Source organism: Taudactylus pleione, unplaced genomic scaffold (assembly GCF_031769625.1).
Source record: "Taudactylus pleione unplaced genomic scaffold, aTauple2 ptg000051l, whole genome shotgun sequence".
Lineage (NCBI taxonomy): Eukaryota > Metazoa > Chordata > Amphibia > Anura > Myobatrachidae > Taudactylus > Taudactylus pleione.
In genome coordinates, this window is record NW_028284453.1 from 3,076,831 (window position 1) to 3,103,947 (window position 27,117).

Consider the following 27,117-nt stretch of genomic DNA (forward strand, 5'->3'; position numbering starts at 1 on the left):
AAATATTACGTGGAATACCCTTGCAAGAACCTGGATATGTATAACATAAATGTGATTCTTATGGATTGGTAATTACATGTGATAAATTATAAAGTGAAACAATTAAACTACGCTTATGCATTAATTTCTTTGAAATGTTGTGTAATTTAATAAAATTGGACTTTTTTTGTGTGAGATAGTCCTACTCATATTCTTGCTCTGTGTATGTACCTGGGCATTTCCACCTCCCTGATTGTACAAATAAAACCTACAGCCATACCATACTGGATATGCCCAATCTCATCTGATCTTGGAAACTATACAGCATTGGGTCTGGTTAGTACTGGGATGGGAGACCACCTGAGAATATCAGGCACTGTAGGTCAATGAATACAGGAGGTTAATTGGGACAAAGCGGTACACAGCATTGCATTAATTAATAAATATTAAGGGTTACTAGGGTAATAATCCTCACGCTTAATCAGTATAATATCTGAATTATTGTGCAATTTTAGGAGGTATGTTACCCTAACTAAATATTTTCGCCATACATTACACAGATGTTCTAAAAAATTCTGTACACCTAATATAGTCAATAATAATACAATTGTATTCCGCTAGAATAACTTTTTGTTGAATAATGTGCATATGGGTGCCCTTTAATTTTAAAGGTACCAGTCCCGCCCACTCCCCGCCCCCAAACGGCTGCAGTCTGTCAATCAGGCTACGGTTTGGGGGAACGGCGAGCAAAATTGCGAAGGGAGACCTGCACATGTGCAGCACAGATCTTCTAACATCGGAGTAAAATGTAAAACATCAGGTTTACATACTACTCTGAATCAGGCCCTTAGGCAGCAATGTAGATTACACACAGGTATAACTAAAAGGCTCCAGTATGGGTAGTTTTTCACGAACACTACTCCAGTTGCCCTTTGACCACTTGCCTGGCATGGTCGTAATTTCACCAAACCAGGCAGTTCTTTATCTGCTCTTGTCTCAAAATTTCAACCAGTCAGATAAACATGAGGGCGGCTGCAGGAAGAGAATCTTCCCGCAGCATCTGCTCTCAGAGGGAACTTCCAGTCCCTCTGCTTGCCTGCACCCTCTCCCCCTGTGTCTGCTGTGCTGCCAATCACTGCTGATCGGTCAGCCAAGCATGACCCCCACACCCAGCGTCTGCAGAACTGAGCAGCCTCCCCCCTCACCCCCTTAGTGTACCTGGTGCCTGAAACCGGTCTCAAATCAAACATCGCGATGGTCGTGCTGTTTCCATTGTTTGAATAAATGATTTATTTATTACAAAACTTTAAAAAAAAAAAATTATATATTTTTTATGAAATCATTTTGGATAAGTTAAAAAATAATGCGGGAAAAAAAAAAAAAAGTGTGAAAACACCCATTTTCACATTATTTTAGTAAAAATAATGTTGATAATAATGCCTCTTTATTACTCCTGCACTGTCTCCTTCCCCTCTGCAATACACTCCAGGCAGTAAGGGCCTCATTCAGAGGCGGTCGGAGGATGCAAGCGGTCGCTCAGAAACTGCCGCCTGCCTCTGTTTCGGTCGTTAGGCTGTGGGTTAACACCCACAGCTCTAATGACCACTCCGGTGATGGTCGCGATGGTCAGAGACAATCGCGACCATCGGGACTTACGACGAGACCCTAGGGTAGGGTCTCACTTGTCGTAAGCCCCGGAGAGCTTCTGGCTCTGTCAGAGCCGGAAGCTCTCCACTGACATCACTAGTGATGTCAGTGGGGCCTCCCCCAAATGGTAGGCGTTCCTATGGGAACGCCTCCGTTTGGGCTGCCACCCCCCCCCCCCGGCCCGCCTTCCAAACAGGGCGAGCTGTCAATCAACATCGACAGCTCGCCCCCTTTGGAAAGAGACCCACTACGACCGGGCTCTGTCGGTCATAGCGGGTCTCACGCATGCGCTCGAGGGAGCCCGCAAACATCCAAACATCGAGGCGGCAATGCGGTCGTAGACCGTACGGCCGCCTCTGAATAAGGTCCTAAGACCCATAGTCAGCCAGAGGTGCTACTGCACACAGGGCCGGCAACAGAAATCTCGGGGCCCATTACACTGATGTCTCTGGGGGCCACACCTTCTCACCACCAACCCCGATCCTGCACATTCCACCCCTGCATGTGTGATATTTGAAGCATGATATTGTTAACTCCCCCAGCCCCATTACCTTCCTCTGCCCCTTTATCTTCCTCCATCCCCAGCCCACATTACCTTCCTCTGCCCCCAGCCAGGGTCACCTTCTTCCCCCAGCCAGTGTAACCTTCTGCCCCAGCCCCCATCACCTTTCTCTGTCCCCAGCCCTTATCACCTTCTTCTGTACCATACTTGCCTACCCTCCCGATTCGGCCGGGAGCCTCCCGAAAATCGGGTGGCGCTAACCGGCCCCCCGGAAAGGCAGGAAAGCCTCCCGGGCACCAGCAACCCGTCCGTCCCCCACTGCACGTACTGTAAAAATCCCAGCAGTGGAGGGGCCGGTGATGCAATTCGTGCTGAATCGGATCATTGTAGCCCTGCCCCCTGCCACACAATGCCATTAATAATGGCATTGTGAAAAAGCCGCCAGACCATGCCCCCTTTTTGCCACGACCCGCCCCCCCCCCCCCCGAGAAAGCCCGACAGCTCCCTCCCAGAAGGGGGGAGTGAAATGTCGGCATGTATGTTCTGTTCCCAGCCCCTATCATTTTCTTCTGTCCCCAGTACCCATTAGCTTCCTCTGCCCCAGCCCCCATCAGCTTCCTCTGCCCCAGCCCCCATCAGCTTCCTCTGCCAGAGCCCCCATCAGCGTCCTCAGCATGCAACGTTTATTCCTCTAAAATCTCCTATCCCCAGTAGCAACCATCCCCTCTACAGCGCAGCGCAGCTTACCTGATGCTGGGCATTTGGAAGACGTGCGGAAACGTGACCTATGACATCATGTTGCCGCATTGCACACTTAAAGATCAGGCCTGGCCTGGGTGGCAGCTGAGACACCTGAAAAGAGCCCAGTGCTGCCCGGGCCAGGCTACAAGGGAAACGGGGCTGAGGCTGGGCGGTGACTATGGGTCCCGGCAGCCGCATCCCAGCAGGAACAAGGCGGCCTTGTTTTGAGCCAGTCCAGTTCTTGGGGCCCCTCTGGACCTCGGGGCCCAGTTCGGGTATTCCTTGTTCCCCCCCCCCCCGTCACCAGGCCTGACTGCACATGCTCGGCCCGGTACATGCCACTGTGTAAGAGTGTCATAGTAATGTGCAGTTCTTGGCTCCTCGGGTCATACTTGCCGACTCTTCCTGATTGTCAGGGAGTCTCCCTGAAATAGTAGCAATCTCCATGTCTCCCTGATGAGCTTAGCAATCTCCCTGATTGCACTTTACCTCCATTATGAAGCTGTTATATTAAAAAAAAAAAAAAACAGAGAGATATACATTCAAAAAAGGATCATTATTTGATCCACAGCAGCTCCTCCCACAAACCTTTGCGGAGCCTGTCAGTCACTACTGATGGCTCCGCCTCCAGCCCCTCCGCTGCCCGGCCCCTCTTCTGCATGCATGCTGCAACAGTAGGCAGCCGCACGGTGACGCCGGCCACAGTCAACAGACATTCAGCGCCATGGGTAGCCAAACAGAGGAGGTGGAGCAGCAGTAAGTGGTGTTGGCGGTGGAAGGAGGGGGGGGAGTGGGGAGGGGGAGGATAGACCTGACAACACAGGGCTGGGGAGGGGTTTGCCACACACTGGAACTGGGAAATGTGGCTAAGACTGTCACACTGGTGCTGGGGAGTGTGGCTGAGTCTCCCACACTGGGGCTGGGGAATGTGGCTAAGACTGTCACACTGGTGCTGGGGAGTGTGGCTGAGTCTCCCACACTGGGGCTGGGGAATGTGGCTGAGTCTGCCACACTGGGGCTGGGGAATGTGGCTGAGTCTGACACGCTGGGTCTGGGGGAATGGGGCTGAGACACACTGGGCCTGGGGATGGAGAGACGCAGGGGACCCCGGGGATGGAGAGAAACATAACTGGGTCCTGGAGAGAGACATAAGGGAGCCTGGAGAGAGGCAGAAAGTCCTGGAGATGAAGAGACACAAATAGCCTGGAATGCCACGGTGGGCCTGGAGAAGCAAAGGGGGGGCCTGGGGATGGAGACGTATGGGGGTCTGGAGTAACACAGGGGGGCCTGGAGAGAGTCAGAAATTGTTTCATCAGGGAAATTCACATTTTGCCCTGCACAAAAATTTCTGTTACTAAACATTATCTGGTTATGATGGCGATATTGGTTATATTTCTACGTAAACAGGCATCTTCCAGACAGTGTGATCTCCTACATGAATAGTGAATGCCGGCTAAAGACTCTGGGCCTGATTCAGACCCGCTCACGAGCGGTGAGCGCTCGCAAGCGGGTCGATGGTGGCCCAGTGCGCATGCGCATGATGGAGCCGGCTCCGTCGTGCGCATGCGCAAGACCCGGATAGCGATGGGCAAACAGTCGTTCCGGGTCTCTTACAAAAGGGGGCATACTGTCAATGTTGAGTGACAGCACGCCCCCTTTGGTGGGCGTGCCGAGGGCGTGCCTGCCCAGACGGAGGCGTTCCCAAGTGATGTCAGTGGGAGTGCTTTCGGCTCTGTTTGAGCCAAAAGCACTCCAGGGCTTACGGCAACGAGACCCTACCACAAGGGTCTCGTCGAAGCCCGATGGTCGCGATGGTTTTGACCATCGCGACCATCTTAATGGCCGCTCGCTATAGCTGTGGGTGGTCACTCTAAAAAAACAACAACAGAGGGACGGCCCTGATTCCGAGTGAGTGCTCTGTCAGAGCGTCCGGCTCTGAATCAGGCCCTCTGTACAGTGAGGCTCAAATTCTTCAAAGGTTCCACCATATAGGTAAGAAAACACTTTCAAACTGACAGGCCTGTTCGCAGCGCTGGTCTGACCATTAAGCATGTTACACGGGCATGTAGGGCACCAAGCACCCTGAATAGTGCAGACTTGAGTATAAAATCCCACCCGTCCGCATTAGCTCTGGCTATGGAGAGGGAGGGGAAAGGGAAGGCGAAGGGAGGCGCACGAAAAATGTGCAGCTTCCCATCGGTAATCAGGTATGTCCATCCCTGCCTGTACCTAGTGCAGAGGGATGGGGGCCCCCAAAAAGTGCATCGTTCACCAAAATTTATGTTGCCGACCCTGCTCCCCTCAGTGGCTTGCAAAAGCCCCTCCAGGCCCTAAGAGGAGGGAATATACTACCCTCCTCCATAGACCCCACCCCCTCAACAGACCCGCTCCCATTAGGGCTACTTCCAGAAATTTCCCAGGCTGGTTTTCCATCCCAATCCACCCCTGATCCCTTGAACCAGGCCTAGTCAATCTGTGGCTCTCCAGCTGTTGTGAAACTACAATTTCCAGCATGCTTTATCAGCTGATTGGTGGGAGGGGATGCTGGGACTTGTAGTTTCACAACAACTGGAGAGCCACAGGTTGGCCAGGCCTGTCTTGGACTTTTATACCAGCAATGCCAAGCTAACAGTATATTCCCTTGATCATTTGAACAAGTAAACTATTCATTGAGTATATCTGTTTTTTGATATTTCTGTGAAGTGATCTCAATCCACCAATACCAGAGAATATGAAAAATCAGTGTCGTTGTGTAACTAGAAACAGAGGGAGGAAGAAAAAAAATTATATATGTTTTTTTTTATATATATATACACACAGTATATATATATATATATATATATATTAGGGGTGAGAGGGTTCGGATTTCTAAAATCCGAACCCCCCCCCGAGCCCCCCCGATCCGAGGCCGATCCGAGTCAGGCTCGACTTTACCCGCCTGACATGGATCTGAAAACGAGGCAAAACGTCATCATCCAGCCTTCCGGGTCTCGCGGGTTTTGGATTCTATATAAAGGTACCCGCGTCGGCGCCATTTTCTCACTCGGCTGTGGACAGTGAAGAGGGAGGGTGGGAGTTAGGGCTGGCTGGGCTGTGTAGTGTAGTGTAGTTCAGTGTAGTGTTGTGCTGCGCTGCTGTTGTCCATAGGGGTTGTGTCCACTCCTCCAAAGTCCAAAGGGGCTGGCTGTGTTGTGCTGTGCTGCTGTTGTCCATAGGGGCTGTGTCCACTCCAAAGTCCTGTGCAGTGTTCCAGTCCTAAAGGGGTGCTGTAGTGTTGTCCAGGGGGTGCTCTGTCCATCAGGGGTGCTCCCCCCAAGTGCAAAAAAAATAAATATTTTTTCTGTGTTTGTGAATTGTGTGCGCAGTAGCCGCACATGCATCAACAAAGTAGCGCCAAGCGTGCGCCTGGGTGATAAGTAAAGGGCCAGCTGGCTTGACCGTTAAAGGGTGCTGTAACCCCCAAAGTGCACTCCAAACAAAATAAAAAAATATTTTGTGTGTTTGTGAATTGTGTGCACTGTGGCTGCACGTGCATCAACAAAGAAGCAGCGCCAAGCGTGCGCCTGTGTCCCATAAGTAAAGGGCCGGCTGGCTCATTTCTTAAAGGGTGCTGTAACCCACAAAGTGCACTAGTCTCCAACAAAAATAAAAAATTATTTTCTGTGTTTGTGTGCGCCTTAGCCGCACGTATACATCAATATAACATAAATGGAGGACCAAACTTTCTCCGATAAAAATAAAATAGGGAAAGATCAAGAACCACTTCCTCCTAGTGCTGTTGCTGCTGCTGGGAGTTGTTCATCATCCCAGAGAGGAAGTAGGAACACCACTACTTTTACTAAACAATTGACCCTCCAACAGTCCTTAGCGAGGAGGATGAAGTACGACAGCAGTCATCCTGAAGCAAAATGTATAACTGAGGCCTTGACTGCTATGTTGGTGTTAGACGTGCGTCCGGTATCCGCCATTAGTGCAGTGGGATTTAGACAATTGATGGAGGTAGTGTGTCCCCGGTTCCAAATCCCGCCTAGATTCCACCTGCATCCTCAAAGCAGCAGCGACAAGCGTGCGTCTGTCTGTTAAAGGGTGGTGTAACCCTCAAAGTGTGCTCCAACAAAATAAAATAATCTATTTTTCTGTGTTTGTGTGTGAAATGTATGGGCAGTAGCCACATCTGCATCCTCAAAGCAGCAGTGACAAGCGTGCGTCTGTCTGTTAAAGGATTACATCGGTGACAGCATCCAAGTAGGCATGTCAGACAGTCCGTACCTGTACTGGCAGGAAAAAGAGGCAATTTGGAGACCTCTGTACAAACTGGCTCTTTTTTTACCTGAGTTGCCCCCCCTGCAGTGTGTACTCCGAAAGAGTGTTTAGTGCAGCCGGGAACCTTGTCAGCGAAAGGCGTAGGAGGTTGCGTCCACAAAATGTGGAGAAGATGATGTTCATAAAATGAATTATCAACTCTTTCAGGGAGACCAGCCTCCAGAACGTACAGAGGGACCTGTGGTGGTGGATTCCAGTGGGGACGAGTTAATACTCTGTGAGGATGAGGATGTACACAACACTGAAGAGGGTGAGGAATCGGTGGATGAGGAGGATGAGGACGACATCTTGCCTCCGTAGAGCCAGTTTGTGCAGGGACAGATTAATTGCCAGCTTGTTTTGTGGGGGCCCAAACGAACCAATCATTTCAGCCACAGTCGTGTGGCAGACCCTGGCGCTGAAATTATTGGTTTGTTAAAGTGTGCATGTCCTGTTTATACAACATAAGGGTGGGTGGGATGGCCCAAGGACAATTCCATCTTGCACCTCTTTTTTTTCTTTGCATTATGTACTGTTTGGGGCCTAGTTTTTCAAACTGCCATCCTGTCTGCCACTGCAGTGTCACTCCTAGATGGGCCACATGTTTGTGCCGCCCACTCGTGTCGCTTAGCATAGTCGTCCAGCTACCTCGGTGCAACCTTTTGGACTTAAAAACACTATTGTGAGGTGTGAGGTGTTCAGAATAGACTGGAAATGAGTGGAAATTAAGGTTATTGAGGTTAATAATAGCATAGGAGCAGAAAAACCCACAAATTCTGTGATTTTAGCTGTTTTTATGCTTTTTTCCCAAAAAATACAGATCCAAAACACAAAACCCAGAACCCAAAACACGGAAAGGTGGTTTTGGCAAAACCAATCCAGATCCGAAACACGAAGAAAGATCCAGATCCAAAATACGAAAAGTGGCCGGTGCACACCCCTAAAATTATATATATATATATATATATATATATACACACACCGATTTATATATTTATATAATAGACTTTGATGGAGCAGGTAACCTGATTTCTTCTAAATACTCATACAATATGCTTTACATGAGAATAAATACAACAGTCCTAATGAAAAACTAGAGACCAATTAGTCCAGTATTCAAACACCAACAGCAGCTGTGCCTATAATACTCAGTTTTATCAAAAATAGTGTAATAGGAGAGATGGACAGCGATAAAATAAAGTGTCTCTGTATTGGGCACACAGCCCAAGTCAGCCAAATGAAAAGTTTAAAATTGTAAATACTCAAAATATTTTAATAGATCAATATGCAACATGTATACAAACCTATAGAAAAAAATACACTTAAGTCTTATAATAATCAAAGCCTTAGAGTCAAAATATACTCGTAAAGAAGTAGGAAACAATCTATATGCAGGAACCTCAGTAGCCAGAAGAGTGAATGATAGGTTCCAGCATAAATATAAAAAACAATCATTGATATCAACCACCAGTGCAGCAGCATAGAATTACTATACCTGGATGATGAACAGTCTTGGTTTAGGAGGAACACTCCATGCTTGAAATGCTATGTGGAAAGAAGCTGCAATAATAGTGATCGGCAGTGACTGTTCAATGGATGTAGGATATAAATCCAATCTTCCAGCAGCAATCAGTGAGCAGTCAGCTATAAATGATGTTGGACTCTGCTATGTGGTGGCTTGTTATATACCCCTTTTACACCAGAGCAAAAACCTGGGTTTTTGCTGGGTCTACCCGGGTCGCAGCTCAGTGTAAAAGGGTCCCTGAAAAATAACCCAGGTCAAGTGACCCAGCAATCCAACCCAGGTAGCTACCAGGGTTGGACCCAGGATGGACCCGGGTAATGGTGCAGTGTAAACGGTGCAAACCAGGGTATCTGACCTGGGTCATGCCTAAAATGAGCTGATTGGTGGTTGTGGAGCATTCACCTCCCACTTTTTATGACCTCACAGGTTTAGCAGGGCAGACCTGAGTTCAGTGTGAACAGGGCTGACCTGGGAGTAACCCAGATCGAAGGTGCAGTGTAAATGGGTCTGACCAGGGTTGGAACTATGTCCAAAAACCCAGGTCGGACCTGGGTTTTTGGTGGAAAAGAGGTAATAGTCTGGCCGGGCAGCTGATATACATAAACTTGCAGTGTGGCTGTTGGATGATTAGTAGCTACATGTAGCCTAGTGAGTGATACCCCTTTTACACCGGAGCTAAAACTCAGGTTATTGAAGGGTTAACCCGGGCAGCTCCCTGGTGTAAAAGGGGAGATGGTTGGATCACCAGGTCGAGTGACCCGGCAATCCAACCGAGGTAAATAGTAGGGTTTAACACGGGCGTAGCCCATGAAACCCTGCTATGAGAACAGCGCACTCCGGGTCACGATGACCTGGAGTGCGCTGCTAGCCGGCCGATTGGTCCGGCTTCAGTGGCACTTGGAGATGACGTCATCTCCAAGTGTCCACTTTCACGCGGGGAAAGCTGGGTCTATGCAGACCCGACTCTGGTGTGAGCGGCGCCGACTTGGGAATATCCCGAGTCGGCGCCGGCAAAATTCCGGGTCTGATCCGGATAGGAACTTTGTTCCAACTCTGGGTCAGACCCGGAATTTAGGTGGAAAAGGGGTATTACTGTGTATCTTGGTAAAACTATGCTGCACTGCAGGTGGGGCAGATGTATAATGTGCAGAGAGATGTAGATTTGGGAGGGGCGTGTGCAAACTGAAATCTAAATGGCAGTGTAAAAATGAAGCTGCCCAGTACCTGTGGGCTACATGCAAAAGCTGCCAGTATTTACCTAGCATGCAACAAAATGTATGTATTTGCACTCCTTACATTGCAGCATGGATTGTCCAGGTACACAGTTACTTGCTCTTGTGAAAGGGGTATGACTCACTCACTAGGCTTCATGTAGCCACTAATCATCCAACAGCCACGCTGCTAATGTATGGGCGCAGATTGCTAGTTTGGGAAACAAATCTTCAAATTGTTCAATTATGGTTTTTAGATTGGTGATGTATAGAGATACATCAGCAATCTGAAAACCACAATTGAACAATTAGAAGATTTGTTTCCCAATCTTTGCATTTCCCAATCTAGCAATCTGCGCCCATACATTACAGATCTTTTTCAGTGATTTGCAGATCATTTTCAGCAAACACAGATATGCCAATCTTGAAAGGCCCATTACTTTACTAGTAACAGTCTGCAAATCTGCTGATCATCTCCATACACTAGCAATCTACAGCCTCAATCCATCTGTGAAATACAACATGTTGGACAGTCTGAATGAACAATTCCAATCACTTTTTGGTTACAATCTGTGATCTGTAAAGCCCATACATTGCAGATTTTTTAAACAATCATCTGCAAATTGCAGAATTGCCACAATCGATTCCTGATGTATGGTGTCTTTCCCAAATCTAAAGGCCCTCATACATCAGCAATTGATTCCAGCAATCGTGCAATTTGCAATCAATTGTGTAGAAAAATCTTTCCCTTTTTCAATCGATTGCAGAATTGCCACAATCGATTGAAAAAGGGAAAGCTGCAAATTGCACGATTGCTGCAATCAATTGTTGATGTATGGGGGCCTTGAATCAGGCCATCTTCAGTGAGCTCACTACTACCTTGTGTTTGTATTGATTACAAGAACTGCTGAGCCCGTTTCAACCCCACCAGGTGTGTACAGCAGGTCATCCATTTAATTTTGGAGCCTGGTTGGTTTTACCACCAACTCAGTCACTAGGCTTCATGTAGCCACTGATCCAACAGCTGCACTGCCTGACCAGTCTATAACAAGCAGCCACACAGCAGAGTCCAACATCATCTATATCAGACTGCTCACTGATTGCTGCTGGAAGGTTGGATTTAAATCCTACGTCCATTCTACAGTCACTGCCGCTCACTATTATTGCAGTTTCTATCTGGGCAGCCATTCAAGCATGGAGTTTTTTTCCTAAATCAAGACTGTTCATCATCCAGGTATAGTAATTCTATGCTGCTGCACTGAGTGGTTATCAGAGCTTGTTTTTTTATAATGATGCTGGGAGGACCTGTCATTCACTCCTCTGGTCACTGAGCTTCCTGCATATAGATTGTTTCCCACTTATTTATGAGTATATTTTGGCTGAAGAGTTTTGATTAGTTTAACACTTAGGTGTATTGTTATCTATATATTTGTATACATGTTGCATATTGATCTATTCAAATAATTTGAGTATTTACAATTTATTACTCTTCATTTGCCTGACTTGGATTGTGTGTGTGCAATAGAAAGACACTGTCTAGTTTTGTAACTATACTTATTTGCCTCTTAGGGGTCAATCCTATTAGCTGCAAAGATCTCGTGGGTGCGAGTTATAACGGCAGTGGCTGCACTTTACGGCACCCCAGATCTGCTTAAAATTGCTAGCAGCCCCATAGGGCTCTGAGCAAAATTAAGTGAATTTGGGCTCGGAGCGATACATGAAGGGTGTCAGGTGCCGGTCCATTGCTGGCATTTTAATGCCATTGCAACGGCAACTTGCAGCCTTCACCTGGAATAGGATTGACCCCATAATATTGGGACTGTAGCAAATTAACAGTTCTGAGATCTTCCAAAAACCTTTCAATGCTGCCAGAGCCTTCTTCCTGACATCTTTTTTGCACCTCCAGTTATTTTCATTCTTCTATTTACTAACACATGGTTCAACCATACACACATACATGTAATTCATCCTCCAATCTCTCCCTTGCAAACAAACTATCACCTAGGGGCCTATTCATCATCACTTAATTGTCACAAAAGCAGGTGAAAAAGCACATTTTCACCTGCAATTGTGACAATTAAGTATTCGGGCCATTCATTAAGAAGGTGAAGTAGGAGATATCACGGATATCTCCTACTTACCTTCTGTTTGCGGAATGGCCCGCTGTCCCCATACACTAGTATGGGGACAGAAGTAATCAAGCTCCAAAAATATTATATATTCGGAGCTTGACTGCGGGAGCATTCGCCATCTTCAGATGGCAAATACCCCCTGCTTGTGGTTTGCAACCTGTTCTTTCCTATGGGAAGAAGGTCCAGGTTACGAGAAGGGATACTTTTGGATCCCTCCGCCCCTGTCCGGCTCCTTCCGCCGGACGTCGGGGATCTTGTGCGCATGCATGACCTGTAAGTCACGCATGCGCACGACCGTCACTGCTCCTACAGGAGCAGTGAAAAGATTCACTGCTCCAAAAAGGAGCAGTGAAGCCGCTCGCGGGGTCAGCTGATTTCAAATCAGCTGCCACCGCATCAGAGCAATGCTGAATTGCTCCGGTGGCCGCGGCGAGTTAGAATGTTAATTATCGGGGTCCGTTCAGACCCCGATAATTAACATCATGAATAGGTCCCCTAGTGCTGTTGATCTTCTCAGCAGATCCCCATCATCTGATTTTATCCTACAATTACTTTTTACATAAATGTGAAGTGGGATAAATGTGGTTTTGCCATATAATTTGCACCCTGCCCTATTTACTGTACATCACTGGGGGGAATTCAGTAGTTTTATCACTGTGTATTTTCCTGTGATAAACATGTGTTTAGGTGTGATTAAAATGTAGGCGCTATTCAGTACAGTACATAACCAGAACAAGACCCTGACCAGCTACAGGTGAGAGGGAGAGCATTGAGGGTGGGGTTGGGACCCGTACTCTAAAAAACAATTCAATCTGGTAATTTCTAAAATAAATTGGCTCAGTATACTCAATATAAAAACTATCACAAATACTAATACAACAAGATATAGATGTGTGAATGGAACCAACTAGATTCGATTGTGAGCAACGTAACAGATTGCTTCCTATTTTATTGTTGGTGGTGAGTCAGAAATCAAGGGTTCAGAAAAGAGCGAAAGAAGACTCTTTGTTAGGGGCACTCTTATATGTATATGAATAAATTAAAACTTTTTATTATATAAAATTAGAATATTTAGGGAAAATGATCGACATCAATGTTCCTTTGTACATGACACCTGATGGACCAACGAAATGGGATTGGAATACCAACTGCTCAAATCCCAACAGTGGAAGGCCAACAGTAGGAGATCTCAACACCCAGTGGTAAGTATCCTAACCCTTCCTTAGGGGTACCTAACCATAACCACCCCCCCCTTCCCCCAGCCTACCTCTAACCTTCCCCAGGGAGGTGCCTAACCCCCCCTCCCCCATCCCCGGGCTAAGTGTTATACTTGCCCGGCACACGACTATCGGGATGGCGGGGGTCGGTCTTCCTGCATCGGAATTAAAATAGGCATCTGTATTTCAACGCCTATCTTTAATCCTGTGTCCGCCGGTCTATTAACTACATTGCGGATCAACTTTATGCCAAGTATAACACTGGCCAATATTTCAAAAAATGACGTACAAAAAGTAGAAAAATGCTGTGGGAATAAAAAATCAGTGTTTGTGTCAAACAAACAAAGGCGATTATTGTTAATAGTTTATAGTACATATATCTACTTTTGAAAGTTTACACTTTGTTTATTGAGGGTAATTCTCTTTAGTGATACAGAATTTTCTACACTCAATCAGTGATTATATCAAAAAGTTTGACCCACATGCAGAATACTGGTATCGATGTCAAATTATTCATTTACAACATGTTAAGTTGGTAACAGCCAAATTTCTTAAGAATCGGCAGACAGTTAATCTTTGCTCTCCAATAGTAAACCTGGCATATTTTTGTTACAAATGTAACCAGAGTTTTCCCAAACAGAATATAACTTAAGATGCAGCTCAGATATATGGATGTTACATTTAGGCCCGTATTCAATTAGTTTCGTACCCGCAATACTTTTTCGCATGCCGGACTTTTCACCAACATCGCGTGTTTTGGCCGCAAAAACTTTTAGTTCGCGCCCCCGCTATTCGCCGTATTCAATTCCAAAGGACGCAAAAACGCAACCCAGCGAAACTCAAACAGACAAAAAGTGATGTAAAAAAACTGGGAAATCAGCCTGACACCCCCCAAAAGATACACTAACATTGGCGAACAATGTACATGCCCCTCAATTAGCCCTAATAAACGTATTTGGGGTAGCTAAGGTGTGTCATTGTCTTGTAATTGGCATCTTTGCACAAGTGGTGTGAATAGCATAAAGCAGTGTTTATTGGAGAAAAGAAGTAGTAGAAGCACCTGCAATCAAAAAAACACCACCCCCATACTTGCAGACCCCCCCAAAAGGCTATTTTGCTAGTTATTTTAAGTTTGTACCCCCCACTTTGCACTTTTTTTTTTTCCCACATTTTCAAAGTAATATTTTTGGGGTGCCCCCCCCTTTTTTTTTTTCTTTTCTTTTCTCTAGGGCTTTTCTGATGCAGATATCCTTTGGGGGGGCTTTTTTCCGGCACCTATTCATGGGTGAATTTTTTTTTTTTTTGCCCATTGCATTGCATTTTTCTTGTACACGAAAACTATTAGGAATTGAATACGGTGTAAAGTTTCCGCCTGGCAAAATTATGTCATCAGCGATACTTTTTCGCGGATTCCGACTTTTTGCCGCTAATTGAATGCAGGCCTAAAGCTGGCCGCACACTAGACCAACTTTCATCCAACCATCGAACTAGTTGTCTGGTTGGAATGAAAATCTAGTAAGGAATGGAGTCAATGATGATCAGCAATTTGTTCTTAAATGCCAGAAAACAGATGAAAATGGTCGTTCAGACAAGTTTGTTAAATGTTTGATCTAAACAATTTGTTCAAACAACAGTTTTTGTCCATTTTCCGGCGTTTGGGAGCAAATTGCTGATTATTTGCTTTCATACCTTACCAGATTTTCATTCCAACCAATCAACTAGTTGGCTGGTTGGATGTAAGTTGGTCTAGTGTGTGGCCAGCTTTAGTTTTAATGGCAGCAGAAACACACTTCTTTATATCTCTGTACTGACAATGCAGAATAAATCATAGCCGACACATTATTATAACATGTTTGCAGTATTTTGCTCACGGCAGAGCATAATTCAACTTGACATTTATACCTATTTTCCACCAAAAACCCAGGTCCGACCTGGGTTTTTGGACATGGTTCCAACTCTGGTCAAACCCAGGTCAGACCCATTTACACTGCACCTTTGATCTGGGTTACTCCCAGGTCAGCCCTGTTCACACTGAACTCAGGTCTGCCCTACTAAACCTGTGAGGTCATAAAAAGTGGGAGGTGACTGCTCCACAACCACCAATCCGCTCATTTTAGGCATGATCCAGGTCAGATAACCCGGGTTGCGCCGTTTACACTGCACCATTACCTGGGTCCATCCTGGGTCCAACCCTGGTAGCTACCTGGGTTGGATTGCAGGGTCACTTGACCCAGGTTATGTTTCGGGGACCCTTTTACACTGAGCTGCGACCCGGGTAGAACCAGCAATAACCCAGGTTTTTGCTCTGGTGTAAAAGGGGTATAAGTAACAAATGAGGTTAAAGAGATGACTCATTTGTGTTTGAACATTCATTTAGCTATCTGATGGTAATAGTTTCCAACAAATATGTCATAGATGTAGTTAGTTAAACCCAGACTTAATTTGAATAAGCATTATTGCCCTTAATATATTGGCTGTAAAAAAAATATGCACTGATGATCAATTGAGCTTTTCAACAGTTTAACAGAATCACGAGTGAAATAATTAGCTCCACCTGTGGATCTTTTAAAATGTGTCTGTGAGTAATTAATACACCTGTGCACCTGCTGGGTGACCTGGAAAACATGAACTGTGTGGAGTCCTGAGGACAGAGTTTGAGAACCACTTTGCTAGCAGATTACATCACAGTCTACCTGCATATTGTTGCTCTGTGGTCAGATTCCCGAGGCGGCAGCGTCTGTTTGGGGATAGAGATGATTATAGTTTCGCCCGGCAGGCTTGTTCACATATTTAAAAGTGAGCAGGAGAGCATGTAAGTATGAGGTCTATTTACTAAGCCTTGGATGAAGATAAAGTACCAGCCAATCAGCCCCTATCTGCCATGTCACAGGCTGTGTTTAAATAAGGACAATTAGGAGCTGATTGGCTGGGACTTTATCTCCCTTCACTTCATCTCCATCCAAGGCTTAGTATGACCCCTATATTTCAGGAAAGGTAATGTTTAAGAAGTTAGTTGGGATAATTTGGATTGATTACAAGGATGAAGGGAGATAATTAGGGATTTATGGATATAAATATAATTGATACTGTGGGGATTAATTATTAATGGGGTTGTTACGGTGAAGCTTTGCAGACAGTCAGAGTTTGGTGACAGCACATTTCTGTGGGAGCACGCTCAGCATCTGAAGCACACAGGGTAGTAACATATTAAGTAAGCATTGGATATGTTATATCTCTATATTTCTATATATAATATTTATTAGTGGGGCAAAAAAGTACTTGGACAGCCACCGATTGTGCAAGTTGTTGCACTTTAAAAGATGAGAGGTCTGTAATTTCCATCATAGGTACACTTCAACTGTGAGGGAAAGAATCAGAACAAAAAATTCCAGAAATCACATTGAATGATTCTTAAACAATTTATTTGTATATTCTTTATGAAAAAAAATATTTGGACAATCAAAAAGTTTAACTCAATACTTCGTAAAATAACCTCGGTTGGCGATTACAGAGGTCAAACGTTTCCTGTAGTTCTTGACCAGGTTTGCACACCCTGTAGCAGGTATTTTGGCCTACTCTTCAATGAAGATCTTCTCTAGAAGTGTCATGTTTTGGGGCTGTCACCGGGCAACACAGACTTTCAACTCCCTCCACAGATTTTCTATTTGGTTGAGGTCTGGAGACTGGCTAGGCCAATCCAGGGCCTTGAAATGCTTCTTATGGAGCCACTCCTTAATGTGTTTGGGGTCATTGTCATGCTGGAAGACCCAGCCACGTTGCATCTTCAATGCCCTTACTGAGGGAAGGAGGTTTTTCCCAAAAATGTCACAATACATGGCCCCATTCATCCTCTCCGTAATACGGATCAGTCGTCCTGTTCCCTTTGCAGAAAAGCATCCCCCAAAGCATGATGTTTCCACCCCCAAACAAAAAGTGTGGTGGTTGCTCAGATCAGCTTAATAACTTAGCACAGGTGCTTGTAAAGGGCGGGGTTTACACTGAACACAGAAAAAAGGGATTTGCCCTCCAGCACACTGTAGCCAAATCAACAAAAAATACTTAAATCCTACATGATAATAGAGGTTCAGAGGTATTAGTTACATAAATTTGCAAATATATGAATAAGCACCAGGCCAATCGTCAAGGCTCCTCTATACTGGTGTCCCTAACATTAAGGGGTTCACGTCGGAGAAGCAGGGTACCCCAAAAAATTCCAGCCAAGGACCATCCCCAGGGCATCACACGAAAAGGGGGAAAAAGGTGATAGTGAAGTATAAAAGATAGATGTGTAAGGATAAATCAATAAGTGTTAATTAACTTTTTGTTTGCAGTCATGAGAGGCATGAAGGGAGCCAGCATTAGGAGGAGGTGCTGGTCCTTATAGTGCCATGTGGAGGTTTCTGATGTACCTCCAAGGTGAGTTAGCTCTCAGCTTACACATGTGCTGTTATCATGCAGTACACCAATTTGTAATTATATGACCCAGAGTGGGTGCTACTATTCTGTAGCAATAACTATTTTGGGGTGAGCATTTGGGAGTGGGACCCCCGAAGTTGTTCTGGCTGGACCTTTTTCAGGGCATCACCACTTAATTCACATAGAATATTTTTATCACTTTTCTAATTGTTTTAGTTATGTAATTTTAATTCTTTCACATTTCATTAACACTTATTGATTTATCCTTACACATCTATCTTTTACACTTAACTATCACCTTTTTCCCCCTTTTCATGTGATGCCCTGGGGATGGTCCTTGGCTGGAATTTTTTGGGGTACCCTGCTTCTCCGACGTGAACCCCTTAATGTTAGGGACGCCAGTATAGAGGAGCCTTGACGATTGGCCTGGCGTTTATTCATATATTTGCAAATTTATGTAACGAATACCTCTGAATCTCTATTATTATGTAGGATTTAAGTATTTTTTGTTGATTTGGCTACAGTGTTCTGGAGGGCAATTTCCTTTTTTCTGTGTTTCCACCCCCATGCTTCGCAGTGGGCATGGTGTTTTTGGGATGCCACTCATCATTCTTCTCCCTCCAAACACGGCGTGTGGAGTTTATACCAAAAAGTTATATTTTGGTCTCAGCTGACCACATGACATTCTCCCAATCCTCCTCTGGATCATCCAGATGGTCACGGGCAAACTTTAGACAGGCCTGGACATGTGCTGGCTTAAGCAGGGGGACCTTTTGGGCGCTGCAGGATTTGAATCCATGACGACATAGTGTGTTACTAATGGTAACCTTTGTGACTGTGGTCCCAGCTCTCTTGAGGTCATTGACCAGGTCCCCCCGTGTAGTTCTGGCCTGATCCCTCACCGTTCTCAAGATCATTGATACCCCACGAGGTGAGATCTTGCATGGAGCCCATGGTCGAGGGAGACTGTCGGTGAACTTGTATTTCTTCCATTTTTTTAATAATTGCGCCAACAGTTGATCTCTTTTCACCAAGCTGCTTGCCTATTGTCGAGTAGCTCATCCCAGCCTTGTGCAGGTCTACAATTTTGTCCCTGGTGTCCTTAGACAGCTCTCTGGTCTTGGCCATGGTGGAGAGGTTGTAGTCTGACTGTTTGAGGGTGTGGACAGGTGTCTTTTTATACAGTTAACCAGTTCAAACCGGTGCCATTAATACAGGTAACGAGTGGAGGATAGATGAGCTTCCTAAAGAAGAAGTAACGGGTCTGTGAAAGCTGGAATTCTTGCTGGTTGGTAGGTGTCAAAATATTTATTTTCCGCAAGAATATACAAATAAATTGTTTAAAAATCATGCAATGTGATTTCCAGAATTTTTTTGTTCTGATTCTGTCTCTCACAGTTGAAGTGTACCTATGATGGAAATTACAGACCTCTCATCTTTTAAAGTGCAACAACTTGCACAATCGGTGGCTGTTTTTTGCCCCACGTGTGGATGTATATTTTATTTCTCTCAATCTCAAAAATTAGTTTTATGATTTGTCTCTTATCTTGTTTTTCAAGTTTCACCATCTGCCCTCCGTTTGTTACTAAGGGGCCTATTCATCTCATGCTTTGTAAAAAAATAAGTGTCATGGCCATTCATCAAGTTCCGAAAAAGCATTTATTTCTGACCTTAATGGTGTTACTGAACACCATCCTGAGATGGTGTTTGTTCAGCCCCCGATAATGTAAACAGCAGCCTGTGAAGACTGACATACCAGCCACAGCAGAGGGATCTATTAAGATCCATCCCTGCTGTGTCTGCACTGCAGAGCCCCAGAACTTAGAGCTCTGGGGCACTACAGACATGTGGCCTGGACTCGCCGGCAGAAGACAGGTGAGCCAGGGGGAGAGGATGTGGTAGTAGGGGGGGACCACACACCCACAGGGGGGGGTGGATCGGACACCCGTGCGGAGGGGGGGCATGGATCGGACACCCGTGGTGGTCGCGGTGGTGGGTTCGGTTGTGGCCTGAAGCAGGGCCGGACTGGCCATTGGGCACTTCTGGCAAATACCAGAAGGGCCGATGTCCACATGGGCCAGTTTGACGGAGCGCAGGATTACCCGGCAGAACAAATTCCCGGGCAGCGCCATACCCTGAATTGCACTACCACATCATTGCGTAATGACTTCATGACGCGGCCGGCATCCCTGCTTTGTTTGGCTACTGCTATGTGCGGCCATGTCAGGACCGGATTATAGGCTGGGCAGTCATCCAGGGGCTCCCTGGCTGGCTCCCGTGTCCTGCCTCCCGGCAGCATCATGCAGTGCAGCAGCACCCAATGATGACTGTGGCTGACTGAGGAAGCCCTGCCCCTTTGATGAAATTATTCTGCGATTCGTGGGTGAGTAGGAGTGGGGCCTAATGCAGCAAAGTGCCCGCCCCCTTTAGAAAAGGTGGTACCTGAGGTGAGTGTGCTACTGAGAGAGCGTGCACACACTTCTCATATATATATATATATATATATAATTTCGCACACATACTCTTCATGTACCTATAAACCCTTCCTGTATATACATACCCTTGGCATTTGTATGTTATCTGGCCTGTTGTTCAGAGAGAGGAGCTTACAACATAATATCAATTGAATCACAAACAAGTCCCAATTGTTTATGTTTACACTCCAAATAAGCAAAGGGAAAACCTTTGCATATTAGATTTTACGACTCCAGCAAACGTCACCTCTGAGCAGAACAAAGCGTATTGTTTATGACACAATCGAATAAGGTTCCTTTGAAGAAAGTGATGTATGTGTATAGATCAGAGTATACACACAGGAATTGGCTCTGAGAACTAGTTAATGGAAAGTTAGGGGTATAAATATTAGGGAAATACAGCTCAGTTAGAACAGAGGTAAGGTGAGGACAGAAGACAGAGCTCAGTCATCACAGTACAGGACAATGTAGTCCAGAGTCCAGGGAGAGAGGACAAAGAACATATATCGTTGTGCAGGAGGAAGTACGGTAACTATGTGCCTGCAAGTATATAATTTGTTATTATTAATTGTCTAAGTCTGTTTAAGTTTTATTTCTTAGGAAGCATAAAAATATAATTTGTATATGTCACTACTGTGTATAACATATTCTGTATAATTTATTTTTGCCTATAAATAAAATCAGTTAATCGGAGCTTGAACTTCATGTTTGAACTCACTTTTTGGAATCATATTTCATACGTATGCATGTATTTGATATAGATGGATAGATATATATATATTGCTCTCTAATAATACAGAAAAATTAGGTTGCACACAACTTTAGTAACTGCGTGTGCCAGCATAACATAATTTGTAATAGTAAATCCAATGCGGCCAAAATCCAGCACACCTCTTTAGAAAAATCTATTTGTGTAAAATATTACCATCAGGGTTGGATAACAAGACATAGTAAAATAAGTTGGAATACTTCGCACATATTGTTCAAGATTGATAGCCTACAAAGGGCGTGGGGAGCCATGCTCTTCAAATATATATATAATATGTATGTATGTATGTGTGCCGACCCCCGTGTTGGATCTGGATTGGCTTTGCCAAAACCTCACTTCTGTGTTTTGGTTTCTGATCTGGATTTTTAAAAATAAATAAATAAACAGCTAAAATCACATAAAATGGGCCCTTTTTTTTATTTTTTTTTGTTCCTGCAGTATTAATAACCTCAATAACATTTATTTCCAGTCATTTCCAATCAATTTTGACCACCTCACAATATATTTTTTTCATATAGTTAAGGCCAAAAGGTTGCATCCGGCAAGCTGGCTGACTAAGCTAAGTGACACAGTGGGTGGCACTAACATGTGGCAGTTCAGCTTCCAATTTCCAACACAGATACAGTGTGTTATACAGTGTGGGTTGGATACACCAATAGTGCACTTACTGTGACAGCAGTGTCGGTAGTGCAGGGGTTGCTGATGGTGTCCTCAGTACATGGAATGGCAGTGCTGCGGTGCTAGCAGTGTCCTCCGTGAAGGGTACCGGCGATGTCAGCAGTGTGGGGGTCGCTGACTGAGTCCTCAGCATGTGGGGCAGCAGCGGTGGTGTGGGCAGTGGAGGATGCTGCCAGTGGGGGTGTCGGCAGTGGGGGATGGTGGGTGCCATCTTCTTTTGCTTCCTGACTGTGTGCATATTAAATGGACTAAACGCTGATTGGCTGAGAGCCATGACAGACGGCTCTCTCCGCCAATTAGTGTTAAGCCCGCTCAATACAAAACCTCACCACCCGACAGCGGGATCGCAAGGTTTTGCCTCTGGTGAGGGATCCGGAGCAGACAGGGAGATCAGATCGTCCCGGCTCAGATCGTCCCGGATCCCTGAAATTCAGGTGGGTTTGGTTCTCTGAGAATTGAACCCGCTCATCCCTAGATAAAACGTATGTTAATTGAAATATATTTTGCAGAAAGCCCGGCACTCTCACAACAAATGAGATATACTTGCTTAAGGTGCCTTTCCTGAGTGTAAAGCAGATGCTCAATGTAGTAAATAGAGAGAAGGACGGCACTCATGAGACTTCTTAGTAGGTTTTTAAGTTAGTCCTTTAATCCTAAGTTTTGGGGTCTTCCCCTTCGTCAGGGACAACAGTACAAAATAAAAACGACAATTCACAGGTATATATAAACACAAATAATGTTGCTAACCAACTCACCTGAGACGCCGGCACCAGACCGCCCAGCCGCGTGCCAGACCCAATGGTCGTAGCACCTATGATGTCATCAGCCGGCGTCCAACAGGGAGACATGCACAGTACGCGTAACCTAGCAACAGCCAAAGTGCCGCTTGCAGGTGCGCTTTGAAAGAAATACGTAGGATTAAAGGACTAAGTTTAAAACCTACAAAGTCTCATGAGTGCCGTCCTTCTCTCTAATTTAATATAAATATATATATTAGAGACTCCATCTTCAATAATTGGCACCCCAGGTATGAATATATAAAATATAGAAACTATTACTCTACAGGCAGTATACTTAGTTTAGTATTACCAACAAATTTTTATATTCGCTACAGGCTAATGAGCAATGTGCTTGTGTGACAGCCATTTGCACATGTGCATTGCTCTTCCACCCGGTAGGGACTCAGAAAAGTACATGAGGCTTCTGCTGGGTCCCGATTGCCAACAACAGGGTCTCTCACCACTAATACCATCTATAGATGGAGTAAGTGGTATGGTGACAAGCAGCAGTAAGCTAAGCTAACCGATGTTTGCTAAATACAGAGTGTAGGAGAGAAGCCCTTTAATAAGTGCTCACGGGATTATGGCACATCCATAAATGGAGCCCTTAGAGAGGCAATAATAGGGTGGGAAATGGACTCCTGGTGTAAAATGAAAACTGATGATGATGACCATCGGCAGCCACTTGTGTTAAGACTCCTCCTGCTGTTATTATATAAATCTAGTGTAGTTATTATGTTTTCTGAAACTGCAGCCATCTAGTTAGATTACATCATTGAAATTTTCATTTGGACCAAGTCAGGAAAAAGTTTAAAGTTTTTGTATTTTAAAGAATTTAGTGTGTGTGTGTGTTTTATTGTTTTACATGGTAAATGTGAGTTTCGTATCAATTTATAACTGTCCAGACACTATTCTATTATATAAGTATGACATTTCCTAGTATGAAATTGTGTGCAAATTGGGTAGTGTGAGTTTTCTACTGATACGGTCAGGCGGGATCTCTGTCAGGGCCAACATCAGAAATTGTGGGGCCCAGGACTGACAAAATAGTCAGGGGCCCTCAGCCCCCATTATACAGAGAACCTCTATAGAAAATGGAGGCAAATTAAAAATAGCTGGAGCCAGTGGAGTTAACCATGTTACAGTAATCACATCATGGCACACCTCACAGAAAGTCACCTCACAGCTCCCCCTCTTTAGTGATCACCTCACAGCACCCCCATTCTTCAATAATCACCTTACAGAACTCCCTCTCCTTCAGTAATCTACTCACAGCAAGTTATCCCCTTTAAAAATCACAAAAAAGCTCCCTCCTGTAATAACCAGTCTCAAATCCCCCGTCCCTTTCCCCAGCAAACTTACCACCTTTTCTTTGGTCTCTGGTCAACCATTTTGTCTTTAGTTGGCTCTTGTGCTTTGATGAAGCAGCCGGCACATAGCAGAGTAATCTGCCCTGATGTGACACTGTCATGATGCATGCACTCCTGCCGATAGTGCTAAGTCGAGCAGCCGGAAAGATCTGCTTCTCTGAGCACCTCTATAACTGCTAATAGGTGCTCAGAGAAGTGAAGCTGTCCTGCTGCTCAACTGTGTTTAAAGAGCATCCTCTCCCGCAGCCAGTCCTGAACAGTGGCGGTGGGTGGATGGATGGGAAAAGAGATCGCTGGTAGGAGCAGGCCCCCCGGCCAGGCCTGTCAGTAACAGTTACTTACTTTAATTGTGGCAGGGGCTGAAGGGAAGTAGCGGATGGGCCCCTCGAGTGCCCGGGACTCCAGTCCCGGCAGTCCCCCCTGATGGCGGCCCTGATCTCTGTACATGTAATACAGTACTTCTGCCATAAACTAGGTGCATAGGCTGCTGCTGAAAAATAACATATAATATATAGAATTGTATTTTTTTTTTTCCGAAGTATTTTACGCCTGCTTTATTTACGTAAAATGCGTTCAATTCCCCATGAGCCAAAATATGTCTAAGTTCTATTTCATGCATTGAGGGACACTCATGACATTATTATTATTATTATTATTATTATTATTATTATTATTATTATTGAAGCCTTCAGAAGAATTTTTTTTCTTGTGTAAATTATGCGCTTCACACCTGACCTCCATTTTGTCTCTAGGGCTTCCATTTGCAAGAAGTGATCTGGCTGGGAAATGAACACGCAATCAGCAAAAGCATTTTTCCTTGTCTTGACATTCTTCATTATTTTCATTGCTTTATACTGGCATGCCAAAGGGCCGAGAGGACTTGTACCAATATTCCACAAAAATAGCAACATCCACAGTGACTATGCTGTAATAAACAGGACAGCAACAAGCAATGTCAGGCCAGATACAGTGATATGGACAGTCCGTCCTAGCTCACGTCTAGGAAACAAAATGGGGGAGTATGCAGCACTCTATGCTCTGGCAAAGCTTAATGGACAACAAGCCTATGTTTTACCCATCATGCACAGTGAGCTGGGAAAGATATTTAAGATCAAGTTGCCCGTACTTCACCAGGAAGCAGCAGATCGTATTTTATGGAAGGACTATGGGCTACGTGATTGGATGTCTCCAGAATATTTAAACATCTCTGGGCAATACGTAAAGCTTTGTGGTACACCCTGTTCATGGACCTTCTACCATCACATAAGGGAAGAGATTCTACGAGAATTCACTTTCCATGATTATATTAAGGAAGAAGCAAATTCATATCTTGCAAAACTGAAAGGGGAGCGGGAAAATGTGACCTACATTGGGGTTCATGTCCGCAGGGGAGATTATGTAAAAGTTATGCCTAAGCTACGAAAAGGTGTAGTAGCTGGCAAAGGGTACATGGACAAAGCCATGGGCTATTTCAGAAACAAATATAAGAACCCTCTCTTTGTGGTGACCAGTAATGGTATGGATTGGTGCAAGGAGAACATTGATAATTCACTGGGGGATGTTCACTTTGCTGGTGATGGCCAGGAAGGATCACCTGCCCGGGACTTTGCCCTCCTGGCACATTGTAACCACACCATTATGACAATAGGGACATTTGGGTACTGGGCTGCATATTTGGTTGGAGGTGAGACCATCTACCTTACAAACTTTACTTTGCCAGATTCTCCTTATCTTAAAATTTTCAAGTACGAAGCTGCTTTTCTGCCAGAATGGATTGGGATTCCTGCAGATCTCTCCCCACTTTTGGAAAAGTAAATACTCCATAGTGAGTTTTCATGAGGTTTTAAATACTATACTGTACTAGAGTAGCTGACATTGCATATTGTGTATCTGATGTTATGTGAAGACAATGTTTCCACATTTTTAATTATTTTGGGGGTAAATATTTTCAACACTGTATTGTGCACATAGGTTCAATAAATAAATGTAAAGAATCATTCGATTTTATTTACTCAAAAAGGGCTCTATTTATTAACATTATTTTTACTAAAATAAAGTGAAAAAGGGTGTTTTCACAAACTTTTCACATTATTTTAGTATCACCTATATTTATTACAGGGCAATTGGAGTAGAATTCGTAAAATTCTACTCCAACCCCTAAGCATCACTTATTTTTAGTAAGCAGATCGCATTTCCAATAATTGTAATGGGAAATGTGATCTGGCCAAAGTTACTAAAAATAAAATGTGAAAAAATATCGGAAAGCCCTGTGATAATAACACCACCTGGAGGTGGCGTTATCCAGGCTTTCCCCCGGTTACCGGCCTCCTACTCTGCTCTAACGGGGTGAGCAGAGCCTGGAGTCGGTCCCTGTAATCAGCTGTGTGGTCTAAACAGACCGCAAGCTGATTCCTGAGGGAAAAAAAAAAATAGTACAAAAAAAAATTTGACTTACCTGACCCCCAGGGACTGGTGGTTGGGGCTCCGGTGATGTCTCTCCTCCAGTCAGCTGGTCTCCCATAGTGCACTGTGGCCTGGTCATCAGGTCCCAGTGCAGTATGGGAGATCACCTGATCGGTGGCATGGAGGACATCACTGGAGGCCTGGATCATGCAGGTAAGTGTAAGGGAGAGGGGGGAGTCATGGGGAGGGGGGTTGCGGGAGACGGAGCCTTGTGCCAGGAGGGAGGGATAGCGGCCGGTCGGCGCATGCGCGGGCACTTTGTCACTGTAGTTTTTGAGAAAATACCGTGACTAGTGTGCGAATGGGATTCACAGGGACAGAGCTTTATCGCAAGATCTGTCCCTGCAAGGGATTTGTAGTAAATCCCTGTGATATTGCCTGAATTCGCAATGCGAATTCAGTCAGTAATATCACACTACAATCTTCATTCAATATGCGGATTGTAGTAAATAGAGCCCCAAGCAACATACCTGAAACGACTCCGTCTTTGGTGGGTTTGAACTATTGTTGGGCAATGAGGCAGGGTAAATACAAATAATTTTTTTGTTGTTGTTAATATGGTCAGAGGTTTTAAATCGATGGAAATTAAACCTGCTTGGAATAGATACACGTCTAAACCATTAATATGTCAAACTGGAAGATTAAATGGATTAAATGATCTTTATCTAACATTAAAGGGTCTATTTATCAAGCAGTGAAAAGCGTGGAGAAAAGGACAAGTGGAGAAGTTGCCCATAGCAACCAATCTGCTCCTACCTATTATTTTATAGACTGTACTTGATAAATGCAACTTCAAAGCTGATTGGTTGCTATGAGCAACTTCTCCACTGGTTCACTTCTTCACACTTTTCACTGCTTGATAAATACACTTAAGGTTTATATTTGTTAATGCATACAGCCCCACCTTGATTC

At 44.8% G+C, this 27,117-nt stretch overlaps 1 protein-coding gene and 1 pseudogene across 3 annotated transcripts; both read left to right on the forward strand.

Moving 5' to 3' along the window:
* Positions 1–245: 245 nt before the first annotated feature.
* LOC148535457 (5S ribosomal RNA) lies at positions 246–364 on the forward strand (annotated as a pseudogene).
* Positions 365–9,928: 9,564 nt separating this feature from the next.
* LOC148535458 (galactoside alpha-(1,2)-fucosyltransferase 2-like) lies at positions 9,929–25,736 on the forward strand. Of its 3 annotated transcripts, none has more exons than XM_088462633.1 (2): positions 9,929–9,971; positions 24,495–25,736. In XM_088462633.1, the coding sequence occupies exon 2, from the start codon at positions 24,529–24,531 to the stop codon at positions 25,555–25,557; it is 1,029 nt and encodes a 342-aa protein (XP_088318759.1). In that variant the 5' UTR covers positions 9,929–9,971; positions 24,495–24,528; the 3' UTR covers positions 25,558–25,736. The 3 variants fall into 3 exon arrangements, with proteins under 3 accessions (XP_088318759.1, XP_088318757.1, XP_088318758.1); XM_088462631.1 differs by lacking the exon at positions 9,929–9,971 and adding an exon at positions 10,739–11,141; XM_088462632.1 differs by lacking the exon at positions 9,929–9,971 and adding an exon at positions 18,909–18,964.
* Positions 25,737–27,117: the final 1,381 nt, after the last annotated feature.